The sequence below is a fragment of the Arachis hypogaea genome, chromosome 16, assembly GCF_003086295.3.
Source record: "Arachis hypogaea cultivar Tifrunner chromosome 16, arahy.Tifrunner.gnm2.J5K5, whole genome shotgun sequence".
Taxonomy (NCBI): Eukaryota; Viridiplantae; Streptophyta; class Magnoliopsida; order Fabales; family Fabaceae; genus Arachis; species Arachis hypogaea.
The window spans coordinates 17,314,773-17,337,977 of record NC_092051.1 but is presented as its reverse complement, the minus strand read 5'-3'; the positions used below and the strand labels follow the sequence as shown (position 1 = coordinate 17,337,977).

Genomic DNA, 23,205 nt, shown 5'->3' with positions numbered 1-23,205 from the left:
CTACAAATTCGCATAACATTCAATCTCTGAGGCATGTTCTGAAAACTATGTATAATGACCGTTCGTGTTGTTGGTGTGATCTCAAATTATTAAAATGCATTTATCTTTAGGGTAAAATTCTGGGGCATTTCAGTCGGCGTTTGAATAATTTGGGGCCATTTTGAAAGTCGCTTTCCACGAATTATAATTTTATAAAAATTTTCGTTAACAGATTTTTGATATTTTACTACTAATTTTTCGATATTTATAAATATTATTTTAACATTAAATAAAAAATTTTACTCAGATTAATTTTCAATATCAATATATATTAATCGTTATACATATTAACAGGGGAAAGATTCTTTTACTTAATGTTAAAATAATGTATATTGCTATCGAAAAATTAATAGAAAATATAAAAATGATTCTTAACAAAAAATTTTTTAAAATTACAATTTAATAATTAAAAATTTTTTGACGCGGAGGTATCTTACAAAAAGTTCATTTCATTATTAATTTTTTTAAAAATATTTTGGTAAAAATACAGTTTAATCAATAAAAGAATAATTTATTAAAGAGTATTTTGGTTAGCGAAATTGAATGATAAAAAAGAAAATTTTTTATTACTACGTTTTTTTCAAAGAAATAATTTATTTTTTTATGCTAAAATGAATAAACTTAGTGCTAGTTAACACAAAATAATTAAAATGAATTAAATAGGATATTTTTTTAAATTTATGAGAGAGGGGAATGTATGTTCATAAAAAAAAGGGGAGGGGAGTGTCATTTTAGCATCTCGTAGGGGAGGGGAGTGAAATTTTCTCTATATGTTTTCATATTTTACGATCACATTGTTATAAACAAATAATTTTTTTTACAATAAACTTGGCAACTAAAATCAACCATTATTATATTTTTGTATTAACATATTTGTAGTTTAATTTTTTCGCAACGTATATTTATATTTAAGTATGTATTATATATTAGTGGCAAAAATACAAAATAAAAATAATAAGTAGTTTACAAATAAATTTTAATTTATATCTTTTCATAATATTTTAATAATATCAAACTATATATTAAATAATATGGTACAAGAGTAAGATATATTTTGTTATATTTGCGCTGGAATACATATTTTTAATTTTTTTTTGTAACAAAATAGTTATTATTTTTAGATTTCAATAATTTCTTAATTAGTATACATCCGTTACACTCTTAACTACTTTATGTATTTGTTGGAAAACAACACTATTGAAGGTAATGTAATGTAATTATCCATACTAAAGAATAAGTGAGTATATAACTTGTTACGATGGGTAATCGGAGATTAGTGGGATGGAATCTTTGTTCATGACCCAGTCGTCTGAACGAGGAAGCTCTTTAAATAGGTTCGCGTCAGGATGCCTCCTACCGACTTGTGTCCGCGCGAGAGAATGGGGGGTGGTACCTGCAGAGGCACTCCAATGCCTAACTCCGCAAGAGTCTAACCAAGTTTAGCGAATATTGCAATTTAGAGATACCTAAGGGGTGTCACTGTATTTATAGTGGTGAACCAATAACCACCGTTGGAGTAGCTCCACTTTTTAAGGAGGATAACCGTCTCTTTATCTGAGAGAAGCTGAGATATGGCTCCTGGAAGTGGGTTGAGAGATTTTATGGGCAGTTACTTATTTGAATAAGTGTTATCTGCCAGGTAACCTTCGTTCCCAACTTCCTTAGGGTGGACTCTGTGTCGAACATGTAATTCACGAGGAGATCTATTTCCAATTCTCTACCGTCTCTCTCCCCTTGGTGACCGTCATTGCTGCAGGCATATGATGGACGCTAAGACGACCTGAAGTGAACACGGAGTACAATTGCGTGTTTCAGTCGCCCAACTCAGTTCTCGTCACCCACGGCAAAAAGTGTATAAATATTTAATATTTTCTCCTAAACCTGCAGCCGACGTTATTTATTTATTTTCTTCTTTAACCATATAATTTTTCATACATTAGGATCATATTGTTATAAACATATAATTCTTTTACAACGAACTTGGCAACTATAATCAAGCATCATTATGTTTTTCTGTTAATATATTTGTAGTTTAATTTATTCGCAATGTATTTTTATATCTCCGTATGTATATTGTACAAGGTTGCGAAAATCGAACCGATCAATAAACCGATAGAATGACCAGTTCAATGATTTATTAGTCTAACCGTGGTTCATCTGGGATCCAAACAGTTTACTTATATATACGATAAAATTATAAAAAAGTACGCAGTCCTTTTTAATATTTAAATTCAATAAATTTTCAACTAAATAAACTTTCTAGACACTACATATAACAAAATAAAACTTCAGTCATAAAAAAGGAGTGCCGATAGTAACGCTCGAACTGTGCTTTCAGCTCGACAGAGAAGCCAAGAAGGTGCTGCTACTGTTGGTGGTAGCGGCACTGGAACTCAAAGGGGTGGTGGCGGCGTGGAACTCAGAGGGAGACACAACGGGGTATACCCCCTTTGTATCAGAGAAAGGGGGTAGTTGGGCTGTTATATGGGGGGTATTTTTTTTTTCTAAAAAACCGTCAAAAAACCAACTGATTTTACCAATTCACCGGATAAACCTCGGTTCGAACCGGTCACTTGAATCATAAACCAAGAAAGAAAGCCTTTCGAAGAATAGATAAAACCACAAATTTTTATAACCGTAATTGAATACGTGAATCGGTCAGAAAACGGTCGGTCGAAACGAACCGTGATCCGACCGGTTTCTGGAGAAGGCAACTAAACGTCGTCATTTTTCACTCACTAAAACTTCAGTCTGTGATATTACTCCACCGCGCAAGCCCTGGCCCCTAATCGATCTCCTCTTCGTCTCTCACACACACCGACACACAGTCCAGGGAGGAGGCCTGCTTCTCAAGTCTCAATCTCATTGAGCTCGCCGTCGTCGTTCCTTCCGAAGAAAGGAAGATGACTACTAGACAAAGAAAAGAAATTGAAAGTTGAAAACACAGAAATTAGAGTTTCTAAGAAAATAAAGAAGTGACGACACAAAAATTAAATTCTATCAGCTTAAATAAGAGTCAAATTTACAGAAAACTAAAAAACGTAAATTTGAAACTTCGTCCGATTGAATGATATTTATTTCCAGCGGAGTCATTTAAAGATTGGGGCGACTACACATTTTCAACGGAGGTGCCCTATCACAGTATTATTAAAACGGGACCGAATCGGCCGGTTCGACTAAAGTCGTGAGCCATGCTTGCTCCATACCATAAATAATATATGAAATTATTCTTTTCAAATATCTTTAAAATATATAACTATTAATTTATTGACATAGAATTATCGGTTAAGTTCCTAATACATACTTGAGCTAGCTCGTGAGCTCTACGCAGCTCCGGAGCTTTCGATGGGTCGAGCTTCAGCTTAACAATTCGGCATCATTGTTAACGAGTCGAGCTGTGAGCCAAACTCAATTTCTGTGGGTCGAGCTTAAACTTGATCAACCTCGACTCACAAACGCTCACTACCAACCCTACCGGTGTTAAACAACAAAAAGAACAATTTAAAAGGAGTTCACCATTTTCTTTCTAGATCTAGCTGGCACTTAACACCCACCATTATTCTCAAACTATTATTTATTCTTAAAACAAAGTAAACAATATTTCATTATTACCAAACTGAAAATTAAATAATATCCCATTTAAATTTTTACACCAATGCTTTAATGCAAATATCAAAATTTAAAATTTGATAACTTCAATTATATCTATTTAAATAAATTCATACAAAATTTATTTTTAAAAATTTTTTAATTTAAACATAATTTTTCAATTTAACATAGACTTTCAACAGTTATATTTAAACTCAAAATACTACTATTTAAAAATATTAATTTATTTCATTTAAAATTAAAATTTATTAAACTTGAAAAATTAAATATCTAAATAAATTTTTCAGAAAAATACAAGTTATTAATTTTCTTTAATGTATAGAACAAAATTTTAAAACAAAATAACATGAACACTATAGACCAGTAAGAAGCACATTTTCCCTTTGTACCCTAAATTTTTAACTTCGGACATGTCTTCTCTTTTTTCTTTTTTAAATATTATAACTATTATTATTGTTATTATCTATTTTCTTGGGTTTTATATTTTAATTCTTTATTATTACCTAACAGTATTTTCACTATCCAATTTCATTTGTATGCCCAAAAAATTTTTTCATGGTCCAAAACGTTAAACAACAAACGAATTTCAATGGCAAAAATTATGTTCACGGTTTTTGGCTTCAATAAGGTAACCTCCAAGAATTGCTGGGTCCTCAAAAATAGGCCCCATTAATTAACTCCCATGTTTACATGACATTATTATCATTTAACTACATTTTGGGCTTACATCATCAACTGAACACCAGCAGCTTTGTGGCAGCAACTGTCGGCACTTTGGAGGCAACAAGAGCACGTGTCCTCCACTTCAAGGTGCCACATACTTTCAGCACCAGAAGAAAAAAAATTCTTTCAGCACCCTAGCAACGGCCTAAAAAAAAGGAACCTTGATTGAATGAAAAGTTCCCGTGGCATTAGGAAGAACACAACATTTGAATCCTGATCCTCTACATAAAGAAGGACATCAAAAAGGTAAGGACCACAGTAAATGAAAAAAGAATGGTAAAGTGTCCAAAATTTAAACTAAGACATCATGAAGGAAGATTTGGCATAATTAAAAAATTGAATTATCAACTACAATGGTAGAAGTTTTCCATCATCTATAAACTTCAATTCCATTCAAATCTGTTCTGATAACTATAATTCCATTTAAATTTTCACTCCAACACACTTTAATTAATTAAATCCACAAAGTGAAATAAGACACAAGCATATCACTTGTTTTACAAAGAAGCAAGACAAATTTTCAAAATGCCTAATATACATAACTCTTATTTTTGAAACAAAACAACTCACCTGCAAGATTCTAACTCTACTCAATTTCAATTTTTAAGAGTTGTTTCAATAGATTCTCTTCTATCACCTGTAACCAACAGAAGAAACATATTCAAAAAAACCTATACGAAAATAGGGCAAATAAAAACGAAACAGAAAAATGATGGAGGAAAAATCAAAGATGATAACAGCAGTCATAGAGAGCGAGAAATATGGAGAGAGACACAGACAGAGGCTGACAACAACCAGTTCTAGGACTTGCTGCTTCTGCCACCAGCGACAACGAGCGCAGGGAAGGCATCTAAGCGTGATTGAGTGCGAGATGGTGACGACTGATGATGACCTTGAGTGCGAGACCAGAGACCGAGAGAGAGACCGGACGAGAGAAGGAGAGAGCTTGAGATTGCGAGGGCCAGTGAACAAGAGATGACAGAGCTCGAGCTTCAGTTACAAAGGGAGGAGAAGGAGACGTTGAGGGGTAGGCGCGCCTAACCATTATTCAAAATAACAACCCATCTCTTAGATTAAAAATGACAATGCAGCTCTTAATTATTAATTTCGTTTGATTTTTTGACTCTTTTGTTAAATTTTTTGTCTAGAATTAATAAATTTTGTCTACGTATCACGTTAGCTAATAACGTATCAAAAAACCATTTTAAGAGACAAAACATCCCTTATTATGTTAGCAGTATGCTGCAATAAAGTAGGACAAGTAAATCCATAAAAAAAAATTTTTACAAGACACGTAAACTCCTGATTACTTATAAACATAGACATATAAACCCATAATGAACCATAAAATAGGATAAGTATCTCTAAATTTCAATAAGTTATTGTATCTGTTGCACTGGTTGCTGGTCTTAGTTGGTGATAGCCTCAGTTTCTTGCTCCTCTTTCTCCTTCTTTTTCTCTATAAAGTCCTTATATGAGTGCAGTAAAAGCTACCTGATCAAGTTCAATCCCTTCGATCATTCTTTTCTTAATCTTTAATGCAAATTCCATATCCTCATCTTTGCAGTATCCATCTATTAGTGTTGTGAATATGATCTTGTCAAGTTTTAAACCTCTCTCATTCATCTTGATTACAAGCTTCTTAACTTTTTTTTTTCAAATTGCGGATCTTACAAATGTCATTGATTAACGTATTGTACGTAATCAAGTTTGGTTTAAGACCCTGATTGATCATTACTTAAAAATTTCTCAAGGTCAAATCAATTTTTCATATTTGTATGTCTGTCAATCAAAGTGGTATAAATAACACTATTCGAGATCAACTAAGGCCAGCAGGAACCAACTAAAGCCAACAACCAGTGCAGCACATAAAATAACTTGTTGAAATTTAGGAATGCTTGTCCTATTTTATGGTTCATTATGAATTTATGTGTCGACATTTATAATTAGTTAGGGGTTCAAGTGTCTCATAAAAATTTTCGTAAGGGTTTACTTGTTCTACTTTACTGCAGCATATTGCTGACATGACATGGTATGTTTTGTCCTTTGGAAAGGTTCCTTAATATGTCATCAGCTAACGTGACACATAGACAAAATTCGTTAACTTTAGATGAAAAATTTAACAGAGGATCAAAAAGTTTTATGGAATTAATGGTTAGGGACAACATTGTTATTTTTTAATCGAAGAGGGGCGAATTGTTATTTTGAGTAATGATTAGGGGGATGGGATGGGGTTTTACTATTTTTTTTTCACTGATTAATTTTTAACTTTTGACGAACGATATTGTTTTTTACAGACCTAAATGGATTGAGTGATCTATGTGTCTAGGACTCTAGGTTTTAAGAAAATCTGGTATTTAACAAACTTAGGTTGGTTGAGTGGTTAGCTCGCTCGTCTTGGCCAGTGACAGACCTTTAAATAGAACTCAAATTCGCGATAAATTAATCTTGGCCTGTCGGATTAGGAGATACCATAAACAACAAAAAAAAAAAAATAAAGAAAACCAAAAATTTAAATGTATATTCAAAATTTTAGGAATTTAAATATTTTTGGGACAAAAAACTAGAGATCTAATTATTTTTTCTCAAAATATTTAAACATGATCCGATGCAAATTATGTAAATTGATTGGATCGAACCAATTTTGTTATGGTTAATTAAGATTAAATTATTAAATGGTTTAATAAATATGTCCAATTAAATTGTGACAGCTAAGTATTTTTTTTTAAAAAAAAGGTATTTTGGTTGTCTTCATCTTAGTATCTCTTTAATAATAATTTAGGGTAAACCACCAAAAATACATCTACTCGAATTTTGTTATTGACAAAAATGCACAACATTAAATATATATTTAAAAAAATACTTTAGAAATTAAATTTTGATGCAGCTTTTTACAAATATGATTAAAAAAATGAGATTTTTTATCTTTAAAATTTAATAATTTTTTGTTAAGTATATATTTATTTCGTGATTTTTTTTGTTGACAACTAATATTATTTTAAAAAAATCACACAAAAATATATATATTTAGTAAAAAATTATCAAATTTTAAGAATAATAATATCTTATTTTTTTAATTATACTTACAAAAAATAGTATCAAAATTTAATTTCTAAAATATTTTTAAAAAATATATATTTATTACCGGATATTTTTGTGGTGTTTTAAATTGTTTAAGACCATTTTTGGTAGTTTATCCAATAATTTAATAGAATAATTAAGCTTAAAATTTCTCTCTCGCAGTCTCACCTGAGCATCTCTTCAAGGCTAGAAACTTTGACTCTGTTCAAACACAAAAGCTTCCACCACCTTTGATTTTCATGGCGATCATAAAAGAAGAAGAAGAAACAGAGCCACAACCACAATCATCGAAGAAGAAGATCCCACCACCCAAACCCCGCAAACCCAAATCACAACCCCAATCTCAATCTTCCCCATTCTCTTTCTTCTTCTACTTTACTCTTTCTCTCTCCCTCATCATCCTCTACTTCCTCTTCTTCTCTTCTTCTCTCTCCTCCCAAGACACCAAATCATGGTTCCTCAGCTTACCCACCTCCGTCCGCCACCACTACTCCAATGGCCGCACCGTCAAGGTCCAACCACTTCCCAACCACTCCCCCATTGAACTCTTCACCATCCAAGAACCTGAACCTTTACCTTCCACCGTTTCCGAGAACATCCTCATCGTTCACGGTTTCGGACTCAGCTCATATTCTTACCGCCATGTTTTACACTCTCTTGCCTCAAAGGGAGTTCGCGCGCTTGCAATTGATCTACCGGGAAATGGGTTCTCGGATAAGTCAATGGAAGTTACCGTTGAAGGGATCAATGGGGTTCTAGGGAGGTTTTGGTATGTGTACAGTGAAATCAAGGAAAAGGGAGTGTTTTGGGCGTTTGATCAGATGGTAGAAACTGGTCAGATTCCATATGAAGAGATTCTAGCTCGCATGTCAAAGAGGAAAGTGTCTAAGCCTATTGATTTAGGGCCTCAAGAGATGGGTAAGGTTTTGGGGCAAGTCATTGATTCTTTGGGTCTTTCTCCTGTTCACTTGCTTCTGCATGATTCAGCTTTGGGATTCACTGCTCCTTGGATCTCTGAGAATTCTCACTTGGTAAGGAGCTATCATGATGCACTAAGTATTATGCTTCTGCTTTCATATATCTCAAGGATTGAATAGCTACTATGTTACAAGTTTTCTTATGTGAAAAATTTGTTTTTTTTTTTCCCTCAATTTACATTATCACTTGTTAAAGATTTTACTATGCAATAATGAAATTGTATTTAATATATAAGTATAGCATAAAAAATGGGTGGGAGACAATAGAAAATCAGCACAAATTTAACTCATTTTGCATTCGTTAATTACGGCTAGAATTAGTTGAATAATATAAGGTAATAAGTGTAATTATGGATGTTAGATACATGAAACTATGGATTTAAATAAGGTAACTTTAGGTTATGGTCTCGAGAAATGTTTGGAAAACAATAAAAACCAGCCTAAATCAGTCCCAAGTTGCCTTATTTTTTACATTCATTCATTATTTTTGAAACAAATACATAATATTAGATGTAATAAATATGTAACTTTGGAATTACATATTATATGTATGAAATTATAGATGTTAAGTTAAATACGGTAACTTTGAATTATTTCCCTAGCATTACCGTTATCTCCCTAGCATAACTGTTCAAGCATATCTAATAATCCTACTCATATTGGAGATTCACAGGTAAGGAGTGTGACCCTTGTTGACCCTGTATCCTCAACTTCAGGAGCTCTCCCTATTTGTGTTCTGGAATACCCTGTGGTTAGAGAAGTGGTTTTGGGGTTCTCCTTGGCCTTTGCAAAGATAGTGAACATGTGCTGTTCCAAGAGGATTAGAGTTGCGGATGCGGATGCACAGAGGTTGCTGTTGAAGGGCAGGGATGGAGAAAAGGCAGTTGTCGCTATTGGGAAGAAGCTAAATTATAGCTTTGATATCGCAGAATGGGGTGGTTCAGAGAACCTGAAAGCTGTGCCAATGCAAGTGTTGTGGTCTTCTGGTTGGTCTAAGGAATGGAGTGATGAGGGTAATCGAGTCGCTCGTGCTCTTCCACGGGCGAAGTTTGTCACACATTCTGGAGGACGGTGGCCTCAGGTGAGCACAAAATGATTGATTGATTGATTAATCGATTGCCTTTAAAATAATGATATTGCCTACCTTATTTCCGCATGCTATCATGCTCGTGCACAATGTTTGTGTTACGATGCTACTTTCTAATCAGGTTGGAATAGAAACTCTGAAAGGCTATGCAATTCTGTTTTTGTTTGTGGAAGTTGTATTCTTTCTAGTTAGGGAAATGGATCCTCTCCAGTTTTTTTAACACTTGAGAGAATAAAGTGTGATCTCTCATCTTTAATTAGATAAGTGGGACCAAAAATAAAGAGGAGAGAGAGAGCAATGAAAGGTGAGATTAAATACATCCAGTTTTTTTTCCACTAGAGAGGACCCACTCCCTACCTGAGTTAGCTGGTTGCAGCAATGGCACTTGAATTTTAAATTGGAAACCGTAATTTCAATACTAGAGTGTGGAGTGTGGTGAGTGTGACATGCTCTATTCATCTAAGGATCTCTGGAGTCTCAAACTTGTTATAGTTTGATTGAACTTTCTAATTTTAAATTAATCAACTATCAAGTTGAACTTTTCAAAGTTCCCAACCCTTTATTGATATAGTAAAGAAGCAATGCTTATATTCTGAGCTGGTTTCTTATGTTTTAATAACTTAAAAGGGTTTTTTCTTATCTCATTAGGTTCCATTTTAGTTAAACATTCTCATTGTAGACATGATACATGATAGGGCTAAGTCACTTCATCGATGTCCCCACCTAATAAGATAAGGCTTTGTTGTTGTTGTTTAATTAAATAGTCTCCCAAATGAAGAACTTATTCTATTACTACAACTTTCGCACATGCAAATTGCAATAATTTTTCTTTCATGTATTTGCATGGTATTTTCTTTTCAGTTATATGCATGTTTCCTTTCATAGTTTCTTGTTCTTTGAGAGGTTTTGATTGGATTTGCAAATGGATAGAAACTGCAGGGTGCATATAGGTTCTATGCCCGTTTTCTATCTGGTAGGTTTTTATGACAGATTAGGTAGTACTAGTAGTGCTTCTTTCATTATCCTATTCCCCATTTATTGCATTGAAGAACAACATTAGTTGTTTCAAGAGTTCAAACAAAGGATCAAAACTGGTAACTCAGGAAAAATACCAAAGATTAGGTAGCATTTGATTTTAGAGGCTAGAACTAAGACTGGTGAACCGGGACTCGGTGTATTGTGTTTGGTGGCCAAAGACTGAAACTAAATTTTAGTCTCGAGACACAAAATTTCAATCCTTCAGTACCTCAAGAAAGTGGAGACAAAGGGGATTGAATTTTTTTTAGACGAAGATTGAAACTTTAATAACATTTCTTTTAAAAAATACCCTCATTTAACTTTTCAATTTCAGAATCTACTCCTCAATTTCCATATTTATCTTAAACTAAATATAATACTAAGACATAACTCAGTTTAGTACATTTTACATTAAATACAATACAGAGGCTTAATTTATTCTCTATCTCTCAGTCTCGGTATCCCAGTTTCAATCTCTCAGTTTTAGTCTCCCTTCCAAACGCAGCTTTAGAGATGCTATGCTATACTTTGTTATGGTTTGTGGGATGAGGAAGAAATAATGAACATTGTTTTTGGATTTGCCAAAAGAATTTTAATTAAAGGAAAGCTCATATGGTCTTTGCCGTACTATTTATTATATGTATTGTATGTTGATGCTCTTTTCCTTTTTAACTATCGAAAATTAATTTGAAACTAATGCAATTGTGATCTTAGGAGGATGCGCCGGATGAGATAGCTGAAAAGATTTCTGAGTTTATCTCGTCACTACCAAAGTCTGTGAGGAAAGTTGAGGAAGAACCCATCCCAGAACACATACAAAAGATGTTTGACGAAGCAAAAAGTGGTGATCATGATCATATACACCATCACCATCATCACCACGATCATGATCACCATATCGATGCTCACGTCCATGGAGCCGAATATATGGACGCATATGGGCTTGGTGAGGGGCATCATCATGGTTTGTGAAAAGCTTGATGTCTGAATTGTGCTGCAAATATTAACACTAGCGGATGAAACTCTACTCCACATTCACATGGTGTATGTTATTCTTTTTAACTGTTTACCGTTTCGAAATCTCTGAAAGGGTGAGAAGATTTTGGATGATTATACATGATGAGAAAGATGATCTTCTAACTAAAATACTAGCTGCTTCATGTAGTAGATGTTTCTCATACGCTGTGTTATTTTTTGGAGCCACCTTTTGTGTTGGGTTTTTGAGACATGTTTCGGAGGATATTTGGTGAGATAACACAGTATGGTTAATGCAATTGAGATATTTTAGTAATTTACTTGCTTTTGTTTGCCAATTGATTATATAAATATCATGTGTATCATTGTATACAAGTTTGGTTGAAGATACCACCCATGGTTGGAGTATAATCTATTCTTAATATATAAATATAAAAGTAGAAGAATATATAAAAGTAGATGGATAAGTTTATTCATATTATTTTTAAGACATTTTTTTTCTTCTACTAATGTCATGTTAGCAATGTCGTTTACTTGGTAAAATTTTAGAATCAATCACTCAATTTTTATCAAATCAACAATTATTTTCAAATCAGCAAAAAAATAAAATGTACAAAAAATATACAAGTAATAGAAATATATGCAAATTAGGCTGCAAAATTACTAAAGACAATAATTAGAAATTAATAGTATCTAACCAAATTTGTAACCTACAAGAATCAATGTCTATATTTATTATATTTTACCGTTAACAATACAATAAATTTATAACCCCAATAATTAATTTATTAATTTCTATAAATAACTCATTAAATGTAATAAACATTCATATTACAAATGTCATAATAATCTATTAATCATAATAAATTTTACGTTACAAATATTCAAATTCCATACTATTTGAACTACTTATATAAGTCTCTCATAACTATTTCTTCAAATAATATCAAATTTAGCACAAGAAATTTATTTTCGCACTACACATCTCAAACTTACTCAATGGAGCATCATTCTTTGGACAATATCTCTAAACAAACAGCCAATTGGTTTATCAAAGTTCGCGTAGTTCGTCTATGGAAAACATTAACACTCACAAATGAAGAAGAGTTTCTTTGCTTAGAAATGATTATATTAGATGAAAAGGTACAAAACAAATATATTTATTGTATTTTCAAATTGAACATTTTCCAACACTATTTTAAATTTGCAACACCTGAGACATTGTCTGACAGAGTGGGTCAAAGAAGTATATTAACAGGTAATTTCACTTTATACTATTTCAATTATTCTTATTAAAAATAACTTATTTTAAAAAAAATCTACACATTTTTGTTCTTTTTATTTGTAGATATCATTGGAAAACTACATGCACATCAAGAGATTAAGGAGAAAAAACCCATACAAATTCAAGACACATCTTCGAAAGAAGAATATACATGCAAAGATGGAGCAAAGATGGAACAAACAACACAATAGAAAATGCATACAACTTAACAATTCATAAAGAAATATCTTCATAAGAGTCTACGACAGAAAGAAGAAAGCAACAACTCTAACAATAACCAATAAAGAAAAAGGAGGACGAGCGCCACATAAGAAGACTAAGTCCATCAACTAAAACAAATAGAAAAATTAAACTACCAAATAAAAATGTCACTTTGTACAACTCCAACTTCCAAATTTTTTGTACTACAAATTATTTTAAACAAAACACCTTTTAAATTTAACTTTAATTTACACACATTTAATTTAATTCTATAAAATATAGACATTTTTAATATTTATTATATACTATCATTAATTTATCGTCCCGGATCGTGCAATTTCATTCTAGTTTTCTCTTAATTGGCGATCTTAGCATATGAGTCTTATATATGGAGTAACTGATATTGGAAAGTAGAAACATATTTGATTTTTTTTTCTAACAAAGAATAGAAAAACAAAGAAAACAGCAAACCTTTTAGTTGAAAGTTTTTTTAAATCCTCTTGAATTAGCCTTCTAATATTCTCAACAGGAGTACTATATTCCTTGTAAGGCTCTTTACGTCTTGTAGCTTCTTTGGCTAAGGAGTTAGCAAGCAAAACACAGCACCGAATTAAGAGAAGTACATCAGTCTCTAATCAACATATATTGAATTTTTTTTTAATATCTTTATTCAAGACATGAACAAAGACATTTGTAGTTTGTATAAGAATAACCTTGAGACAATTTGTTTTACAAATAACATCACAAAAACCCAGTTTCTAAACCTGAGTCAAACCCCGCTAAATAGCAAAAAGCTTCTCTCTAAGAGTTGAACTAGATGAAAGAGAACCAGCATAACATTTCACGCACTCGCTAACCGAGTTTATGATGATACAACTCAAACCCGCTGAACTAATATTTCCCATAAAATTGGCATCACAGTTTTTGAACTTATTCACTGGCGGAACTATCCAATCAATTAACAAAAAAAAAGGGGCACCAACTTCTCGGACATGAACTGATTTGTTGAAATCTTGACAAGAATTATATATAAGAATTTGAAGCTTAGTTAGAGACCAAAGTTGATCAGAATTGAAAATGTCATTGTTGCGGTTTCGCCAAATCCACCACACAAGCAGATAAGAATAGAAAATCATTCTTCTTAACATTTAAAGCAAACCAATCCTGCAAGTTATAATTTGAGAAAAAAGATTGAGAAGGAAAGTCGATCCTATGCCACATATTTTTAGTCATACCGCATTCACGCAAACAATGAAAAACAGACTCCACTCGATTGTAGCAACGAGGACAAATATCAGAATTAGCAAGATCTCTTTTAACTCGGAGAGACACTGTAGGCAAAGCCTCATGAAAAATGTATAAAAGTTAGGATGTACCTAGATCCAACCAGCTTGTGGTTCACATTAAGCAATAGGATTGTATCTGCGCTGCTCAACTCACACATTATCAAGAATAGAAGAATAACACTTCTCTAAACACCACTTGCCATCCCTCCAAATATCTTGCACCTTGAAATCCGAATCATTAATATGAACATAAGGAACATTAACTGCCAAAGGACCCTCTGGTTTTCATTTGTCAAACCAGAAAGATTGGTCCAACAGTCCAATACACCAAGAATACCTTTTTTTAAGCCATCTACTAGCTTTCTCAATACTACGCCAAGTATAAGATGGATTATAGACAGAAGGAAGCTCCCAAAGTAAAGTATTAGATAAATACTTATAGGGACGGATCCAGAAATATTATCATGGGGACTAATAACATATATAATATTAAAAAATTATGCAAAAAATCATATAATGTAAAATGTATTACAAAAATATACCGATAGAGAATATATTTTAAAATACAAAAAATATGTATGTACTTTTTATTAACGAAATGGCCGATTCTTCGTATCATAAAATTCATCGATAATAGAATCTGTATCAAATTTTTTGACAATTTTCTTTTCAATATAATTAAAAGACAATTAGCAAGAAATTCATCTTTCATTTTGCTTTTGAGTTATTCTTCACAACATTCATAGTTGAAAAAGATCTCTCAGTTGTAGTAGTTGAAACATAGAGAATTAATACCAAATGAATCAAGAATGACGCTTACAAGAAGAAACAAAAATCCACTTTATGGATTTGAAAAATTTTATTTAATTTAAAAATATTAGTAATGATATCTTTTCAGACTTTTTTAATATTCTTACTTACTTTTTAGATATTAGAAATCATTAATATTTAGGTTAGATTGGACTTTTATTTATATTAGACTAAATACTAAATAAATTTTTTAAGAAATTAAATCATACTTAATAACTTATTACTATTAATCTTTTTTTAAAAAAACTGAGGAGGGGGGCGAAGCCTCCACTCGCTCCCGTATGTCCATCCCTGAAAACTTAGCTATCATCATTTGAACTCAGGGTTTCTCTTTGCTATATAAAATATGTCAAACCAGTTTTTCCAAGAGAGCAATGTTAACACATCGAGCATCCTTGACACCATAACCACCGTACCTCTTGGGAGTAACAACAATTTTTCAGTTAACCAACTAAGTCCTCTCCCCTCAGTATTCCCCTTCCACAAGAATTGACGCATCATAGAATTCATCTTGTTGCAGACATAATCAGGAAAGAAAGTAATCTGTATATGGTAAACAGGAATAGATGAAGCAATAGAATTAATGAGACAAAATATGTCTGCCTTGTTAAGAAGCTTACCTTTTCATCTGGCTAGTCTAGACCGAATCTTGTCCAAAATTCCTTGAAAAGAAGCTTTATTAACCCTCTCATGATTCAAGTTTATTCCCAAATATTTTTTTAAATTTTGAGTGAAACGAATAGATGAAATGCTAGTAAATAAGTCTTTTCTTCTGTTTGAAATACTTCTAGAGCAAAGAGCCTTCGATTTATCTACACTCTCCTTCAATCTTGAGGCCTTGCTAAAGAGATGAAGCACATTCATGATAAGTTGAACGTGGAATTTTGTTGCTTTGCAAAAAAAAAAAAAAAAAAAGCAGATCATTAGCAAACATAAGGTGAGAAATCTGAGACCCTCCTCTAGACACCGCAACCAGCTCTCACAAACCATCTTCCACCTTTTTATTAATAAGACAAGCTAGTTACTCCATACAAAGAATAAATAAATAGGGGGACATAGGATCCCTTGCCTAAGACCTCTACAAGGGAAAAATCCTTCAAGCTTGGAGCTATTCCACATAATAGATAAAAAGGATAATCAAATACAAAACATAATAAGGCAGATAGTAGCAGTAGAAAAACCAAAAAGTTGTAAAGTTTGCTCTATGAATCTCCAGTCAACTCTGTCATAAGTCTTTTTAAGATCAATTTTAAAGACTAGAGTGTCTTTCTTGGACTTGGTACCTTTCATAAAATACAAGACCTTTTGAGCAACTATAATATTATCTGTAGTACCTCTACCTAGAATAAAGCCACCTTGCAACAGGCCAACAATATCAGTTAAAAAGGGATGCAGTCTATTAACCAAAATCTTGGTAATAATCTTATAAACCACGTTACATAAACTGATAGGTTTAAACTCCTTCAAACTAGTTGGAGCATTAACCTTTGGAATTAAAACAATTAGTGTTTTAAAAATTGTAGAATCAATGGTAGCACCAAAAAAAGCACTATTAACCAAAGCTCAAACATCTTTTTTCACTATACTCTAATATTCCTTGAAAAAGATAGCTTAAAATCCATCAGGTCCTGGAGCCTTAAGTGGACTCATACTGAACAAAACTGACTTCATCTCTTCAAACCTTACTGGAGCTATCAAAGCCTCACATGCTTCATGAGGGAGAGAAAGCAATGGATACTCACCCATGCCGTCCATCACTACATTTTTTTGTGAAACAAAAAAAATTTGAAAGAACGCCATTGCTTCTTTTTTAAAGATATCCACCTCCATTACACAAGTTCCATCATTGATAAATAGGCCATGAATTTTTTTTGTATTTTCTTCTTACAAGTGTTTGTGTGTGAAAAAATTGTGCTTTTATCACCCAAAAGAACCTACTTTTTCCTTGATTTCTGAGTCTACAACATCTCTTCTTGAAGCAGGATAACATTATATTCATTAAGACACTCTTTCTCCTTTGCTCTGAGAGATAGACTATCTAAATGCTCAAGTTGTTTTTGAATGTCATCAATCTTCTTTTCCAAGTTTTGCTTCCACACAAAGTTGTTGCTAAAGGTCTTTCTGTTGAACTCCAACAAAGTCTTTTGCACTTTAATCAAACAATCAGTTATTCGAGGCATTTTCCTACTCTATGCCTGTTGTACCACTGTCTTGTAATTAGGATGAGTACTCCATGCTTGTTGAAATATGAAAGATCTATTCCCTTTTGGCTGTACCAAACCAAAGCATCCAAGAAGAATGAGACAGTAATTTGAATGAAGTCTAGATAAAATTTTCAAATAAGCTTCTAGAAAGGAATATCTCCAAGAAACGTCTAAAATTGGCCTATCAAGTTTTTTGGCAATATTGTAGCATCCATGAGTTTTCCTATACCAAGTAAAATTTCTAGTTGTACAAGGTAAGTCAAGAAGACCACAAGCATCTAACGTATCAGCAAAGACACTGGAATGGATTTCATAAAAAAATTCTGCATGTTACTTCTTCTGAATACAAAATTTTATTGAAATCTCCTATCAAGACCGAAGGACATTGACGACCAAAACTTAGAGAAACAAGATGCTCCCAAAGCAGAGTACGATGAGAATATTATGGACTCTCATACACCGTGCTATATAACCACTTTTTACCACCCAACTGAACTTCAACAGTAAGATATTGACGAAAGGAATTCACAATACTGCAACTTACATTACTAACAGACAAGAGAAACCAAATTCCTCCTTTATGGCCACAAGCCTTAATAATACCCACATCATAAAATTCCAACTTCTCCAAAAAATACTTTAAATTAGAAAAAGGGGCATGAGTCTCAACTAAAATAACCAACAAAGGATGATATCTCTTAACAAGTTTTTTATAGTGAACCCTAGCTATTTTATTAGAGGCTTCACTCACATTCCAAGCTAAGATGTTGAAATTTGTACTATCCATAATAACCATGAAAAATAAAAGAGAGAAACTAAGTACCCGTTAATAGGTAGCGGTAGTGACATCCCTAGAAGTTCCATGAACATCTTGATTGGCTTCGACTCCTTTCTCGCCAGGTGCACTTACCTGAACTTCCTACTCCACTATATTGGGTGAGCTTTACAGCGATGGAGGTCTTATCCTCTTGTACTTATTCTGTTGCGAGGGAGTTTCAGTAACATTACGAGGCTTGATTTGCACACCAACACTCTGAGGGAGCATTATTTTTTTGGATCCAGGAGAGGATGGTTCATTATTTTCTCTTAGTTTTGAGCTTGTGTTCGAAAGAATTGGGCCTTTTTTTTGTACTGGATCTTTGCCCATTTTGCCTTTTTTTTTTTCGGTGGACCACTTCCCATCCTGCCTCATCTGTATGCGGAGATACGTTATCCATTTTGCATGCTGATTTTTCTTCTCAGGATCTGTTGAATTCAGTTTCTCATTATTTGCGCCAGGATTTGCCAAATTCAAAAATATTTGGCAAGTTGTCCGATTTTTCGCAATTCAAATTTCTGGTGCTGGAGCACCCTGTTGTGGTGCTACTTCTCAGCTGCCATTACTAATGATGGACCAATCTTGATTTCATAGTTTCTCCCTTTTGAGCACTCTTCTGTAATATGCCCATAGCAATCACAGAGCCCACAAACCAAATATAAAATTTCATACTCAACATTATATTCAATTTCATCCACTATAATCCTTCGCAAGGTAAACCCAAATCGATCTGAACATAAGCACGAGCGTATTTACCCCTCTCTGCTTATTTTGTTACAAAATCGATCTTAATGGAGTTACCTATAGCCGAAGCTATCTTATTTATGGCTTTTTCATGATAATACATGATAGGTAACCCTGCAATCTCAACCCATACCCTGGTAGATCCAAAAGATCCTTCACCTGCACTAAAAGAAGGACTTCATGGTTTGACCGCTACATAGACCGTTCACCATCCACGGTCTTCCTAGCAAAATCCTGTCTCTTTCTTCTAGCGTATCAAATTTTGCCAAAAAGTAGTCATATCCCACGTCAATAAGTTCATAGCCATACTTCAATCGCCAAACACTGTTGAACTTGTATGACAAGGTGGTATAGCTTAGATTCTTGTCCAGAACTTTAAGAACTCTAGTGTCCTTGTAGAGTTGAGCAAGAGTCACTTACGCCTCCTCCGCGAAGGAGAAAGATCTTCCTATTTTTCTTTGACTGATGCCAATTGATCTAGATCCAATGCTCCCAGTATAGCCGACGTAGAAGCGCCCACAACTTTGTCGCGAAATGAAACCCTATCCTGTGTTGGAACCTCCTTGACATCCAAAGTAACCCCTCCCCACCTTTTCCTTTATTTCTGCCTCTGGCCATGCCGGAAATCTCACCTTGAGCCACCCTCGAACCTTCTTTCCCGCTAGCACAGTCACTCATATTCGTCTTACTCTCAGTGTACTCTCGCAACATATTTTTTTTTTGTGACTGAAATAAACTAAAAAAAAGGATCTTCTTAAATAGAGGGACAATCCTTTTTAAGACTACTCTTAAACTCCTCCCAAGGTGAAGGAAGCTCCACATGAGAAAGTTGTAACTTTATCGCCATCTTTGCCATAGTATCTACCACCGTATTTGCATCTCTCATAATCAAACGAAAGTCCGCCAATTCCAATGCATGATATCTCTTATTTTGAGCACCAATGGATCAATAAACCCAAAACCATCTTGGTGATTAGTAACAAGATTAAATGCTTCCACACAATCCGTCTCACAAATAACATCTCATTGACCCACATCCCAAGCTAAGAGATATCCTCTCCAAATAGCAAACAATTCCCTTTGAAGAACACTATTACTCTCAATCATTCCTAAACACCCCCTTTGCCAACTCCCATTACAATCTCTAATAACACAAGCAAAACCAACACTATCACCCGAACCAAAATAACTAGCATCACAATTAATCTTGAAAGTACCAATGGATGGAGGATTCCAAAAACCATTTAGAGTAGAGGGAAGGGACAAATGTTGTAATTCAAAAATATTCCTAAGCTCCTTTTCTGAAGTTAATGCCAGACAAATCACTTTTTTCGGAAGCCAAGTTTCATGAGGATTAAAGATGTCATTATTCCTTGCTCGCCATATCCACCAAAGTCCCGAAAAGAACTTGAACGGATGCTTTCTGCTATGATACAAGAACCAGTTCTTCAAATCCAAAGGATGATAGGAAATATCCAACCTGTGCCATACAAACTGAGCTTTTGGCAATCCCGAATACAATGTAAAACCGATTCCTGGTTAGAAAGACACCTTGGGCACCTATTGACAAACCCCAATTTGACGGCTTGTTTTGTATTGATTTTTGGGGATTTTATCACCTTTTACCCATATTTATTCAAGAAATAGCATGGTTTTGTATATTCTCCTTTAATTGTGCTTGAATGTGAAAACATGCTTTTTAGGACTCAAAATAGCTAAATTTAATTCACCTTGATTCTATTAGATGCCTTGATATGTTTGTTAAGTGATTTCAGATTTAGGAGGCAAAGATTGGATCAAGGGAATGAAGGAAAAGCATGTAAAGTTGGAGAACTCATGAAGAAATGAGGGAATCAAGAAGCTGTCAAGCCTGACCTCTTGGCACTTAAATGACTATAACTTGAGCTACAGAGGTCCAAATGATGCGGTTCCAGTTGCGTTGGAAAGCTAACATCCGGGGCTTCGAAACGATACAAGATTTGCCATAGTTGCATCGCGCATAGGGGCGCGCACGCGCACGGTACGCGGACGCGCCGATGGTGGCACATGACCCACTTAATGCAAAACGTGGCCAGCGATTTTAGAAGCCTTGTGGGCCCAATCCAACTCATTTCTGATGCTATTTAAGCCAAGGATTGAAAGGGAATCAACAGACTTTTGCATACTTTTCATACTTTAGATGTTAGTTATCATTAGTTTAGTTTTAGTTTAGTTTAGTTTTGAGAGTTAGTTTCTAGAGAGAGAAGCTCTCACTTCTCTCTAGAATTAGGATTAGGTTTAGTTCAATAATCTTAGATCTAGATTTTAATTCATGCTTTCATCTCCTTCTATCTCTCAATTCTTTGTTGCTACATTCATCTTCTTCTATTCTTTTATTGTAATTTCCTTTATGTTGTTCTTATATTTTGTTGGAGATCTAGTATTGTTCCTTCTACTTTCTTCCAATTCAATAAGAGGTAATTCATAATAATTGTTCTTCTTTGCTTTTCTATTGTTGATCTCTTGCCTTTGTAGTTGTAGATTCCTTTAATTCTTGCAATTAATAATGTTTACTTCTATTGCACTCTATGTGTTTGTTGAAATGCCTCTTTTAGTTTTAGTGTAGATTTTGTTCCTCTTGGCCTAGGTAGAGTAATTAGTGACACTTGAGTTATCTAATTCCTTTGTTGATTGATAATTGGAGAGATTGCTAATTGGTTTGGAGTGCACTAAAGCTAGTCTTTCCTTGGGAGTTGGCTAGGACTTGTGGCTCAAGTCAATTCATCCACTTGACTTTCCTTTAATTAGTAAGGGTTAACTAAGTGGTAGCAATGAACAATTCTCATCACAATTGAGAAGGATAACTAGGATAGGACTTCTAATTTTCATACCTTGCCAAGAGCCTTTTATAGTTGTTAGTTTATTTTCATTGCCATTTACTTTTCATGCTTCTTATCCAAAACCCCAAAATAACTCATAACCAATAACAAGACACTTTATTGTAATTCCTAGGGAGAACGACCCGAGGTCCAATACTTCGGTTTATAAATTTTAGGGGTTTGTACTAGTGACAAACAACTTTTTGTATGAAAGAATTAGTGATTGGTTTAGAAACTATACTTGCAACGAGAATTCATTTGTGAAATTCTAAACCATCAAAAATCCGATCGTCACCTATCTGATGACGACATCCCTCTTCTAAAGCGAAAACTTGCAGTAGGAAGAGCCTCCTTAAGACACAACCAAGCCAAAAACTTATGCTTTTTCGGAACAAGATGACGCCAAAGTCAAAGCCAATTCTCTCGCTCTTCCCAACCAAAAAGCTTCTTACACAACCACAAGTAACCATTGCGTGAGTCATAGACTTTTACAGCAGACCCAAACCAATACCAACCCACTTCCGGACCTGCTTGCACATCTGGATTGTAAGAGAGAATATTACCTTTAAGATTTTGAGATAAAGGAGAATAAAGAGTATCTAAATGCCACCTACCAACTGACCAAATATCCTGTATCCGGAGATTCGAATGAGAAATGTGAACATAATCCATCTCGTTAGATAACCGTCCTTCTCTCCTCTAGCTAGAAAACCAAAAATTCTGGTTCAAATTTTCAATACACCAAGTAAACCCATCCTTCAACACTTCCCAAACCTTGCAGAGACTCCTCCAAATGGGAGAGCCCTTGTTTTTAGGACAACTAAAACAGTTATATAGAGATGATCGGTATTTAGCATCCAACAATTGGACCCATAACTTGTTTGGCTGCTGGAAAAAGTCCAAATTAGCTTCCCAAGAAGAGCAATATTCACACAATAAGGATCTCTAATCTCCAACCCTCCATATTTTTTTGGAGTAACCAGTACCTTCCAACTAACAAGATTCAATCCTCTTCTATCAACTTGTCATTTCCAAAGAAAATTTCTCATCATAGACTCCAATACTAATGATTCCTTTGAGAAAAATAGAGACCTGCATCTGGTACGTGGGAATAGCAGCTGCAACAGAATTAACCAGCAGAGTCTACCAGCTCGATTGAGTAAACTCCCTTTCCAGCTTGCTAGTCTACTTCGAATCTTATCCAGGACACCATTGAAAGCTGAACGGGTCACCCTAGAATGGCTAAGGGTAACCCCAAGATACTTGCCCAAGTCCTAGACAAATCTGATAGAGGATACCCTAGCAAAAACTTCTTTCCTTGTTGCAGAGACATTCTTGGAACAAAGTGCTTTAGACTTCTCCACATTAATCTTCATCCCAGATGCTTTGCAAAAAGCCTCTAAAACCAACATCACATTTTGCACTTGTCTCTTTGTAGCTTTGCAGAATAGAAGCAAGTCATCCACAAATATTAAGTGGGATATCTTTGGTC

The 23,205-nt window shown here is 34.0% G+C and overlaps 1 protein-coding gene across 1 annotated transcript; it reads left to right on the top strand.

The window, feature by feature from the left end:
- The first annotated feature begins 7,541 nt into the window (after positions 1–7,541).
- Positions 7,542–11,824, top strand: LOC112758133 (protein AUXIN RESPONSE 4). The gene is made up of 3 exons (XM_025806731.3): positions 7,542–8,483; positions 9,103–9,510; positions 11,248–11,824. The coding sequence occupies exons 1-3, from the start codon at positions 7,692–7,694 to the stop codon at positions 11,503–11,505; spliced, it is 1,458 nt and encodes a 485-aa protein (XP_025662516.1). The 5' UTR covers positions 7,542–7,691; the 3' UTR covers positions 11,506–11,824.
- Positions 11,825–23,205: the final 11,381 nt, after the last annotated feature.

Bases quoted from the DNA above. Each gene is read 5' to 3' on its own strand.
- LOC112758133 (XM_025806731.3), top strand. From the start codon at position 7,692: ATGGCGATCATAAAAGAAGAAGAAGAAACAGAGCCACAACCACAATCA. The intron at 8,484-9,102 runs GTAAGGAGCTAT...GGAGATTCACAG, and splicing joins TCTCTGAGAATTCTCACTTG to GTAAGGAGTGTGACCCTTGT. The intron at 9,511-11,247 runs GTGAGCACAAAA...TTGTGATCTTAG, and splicing joins CTGGAGGACGGTGGCCTCAG to GAGGATGCGCCGGATGAGAT.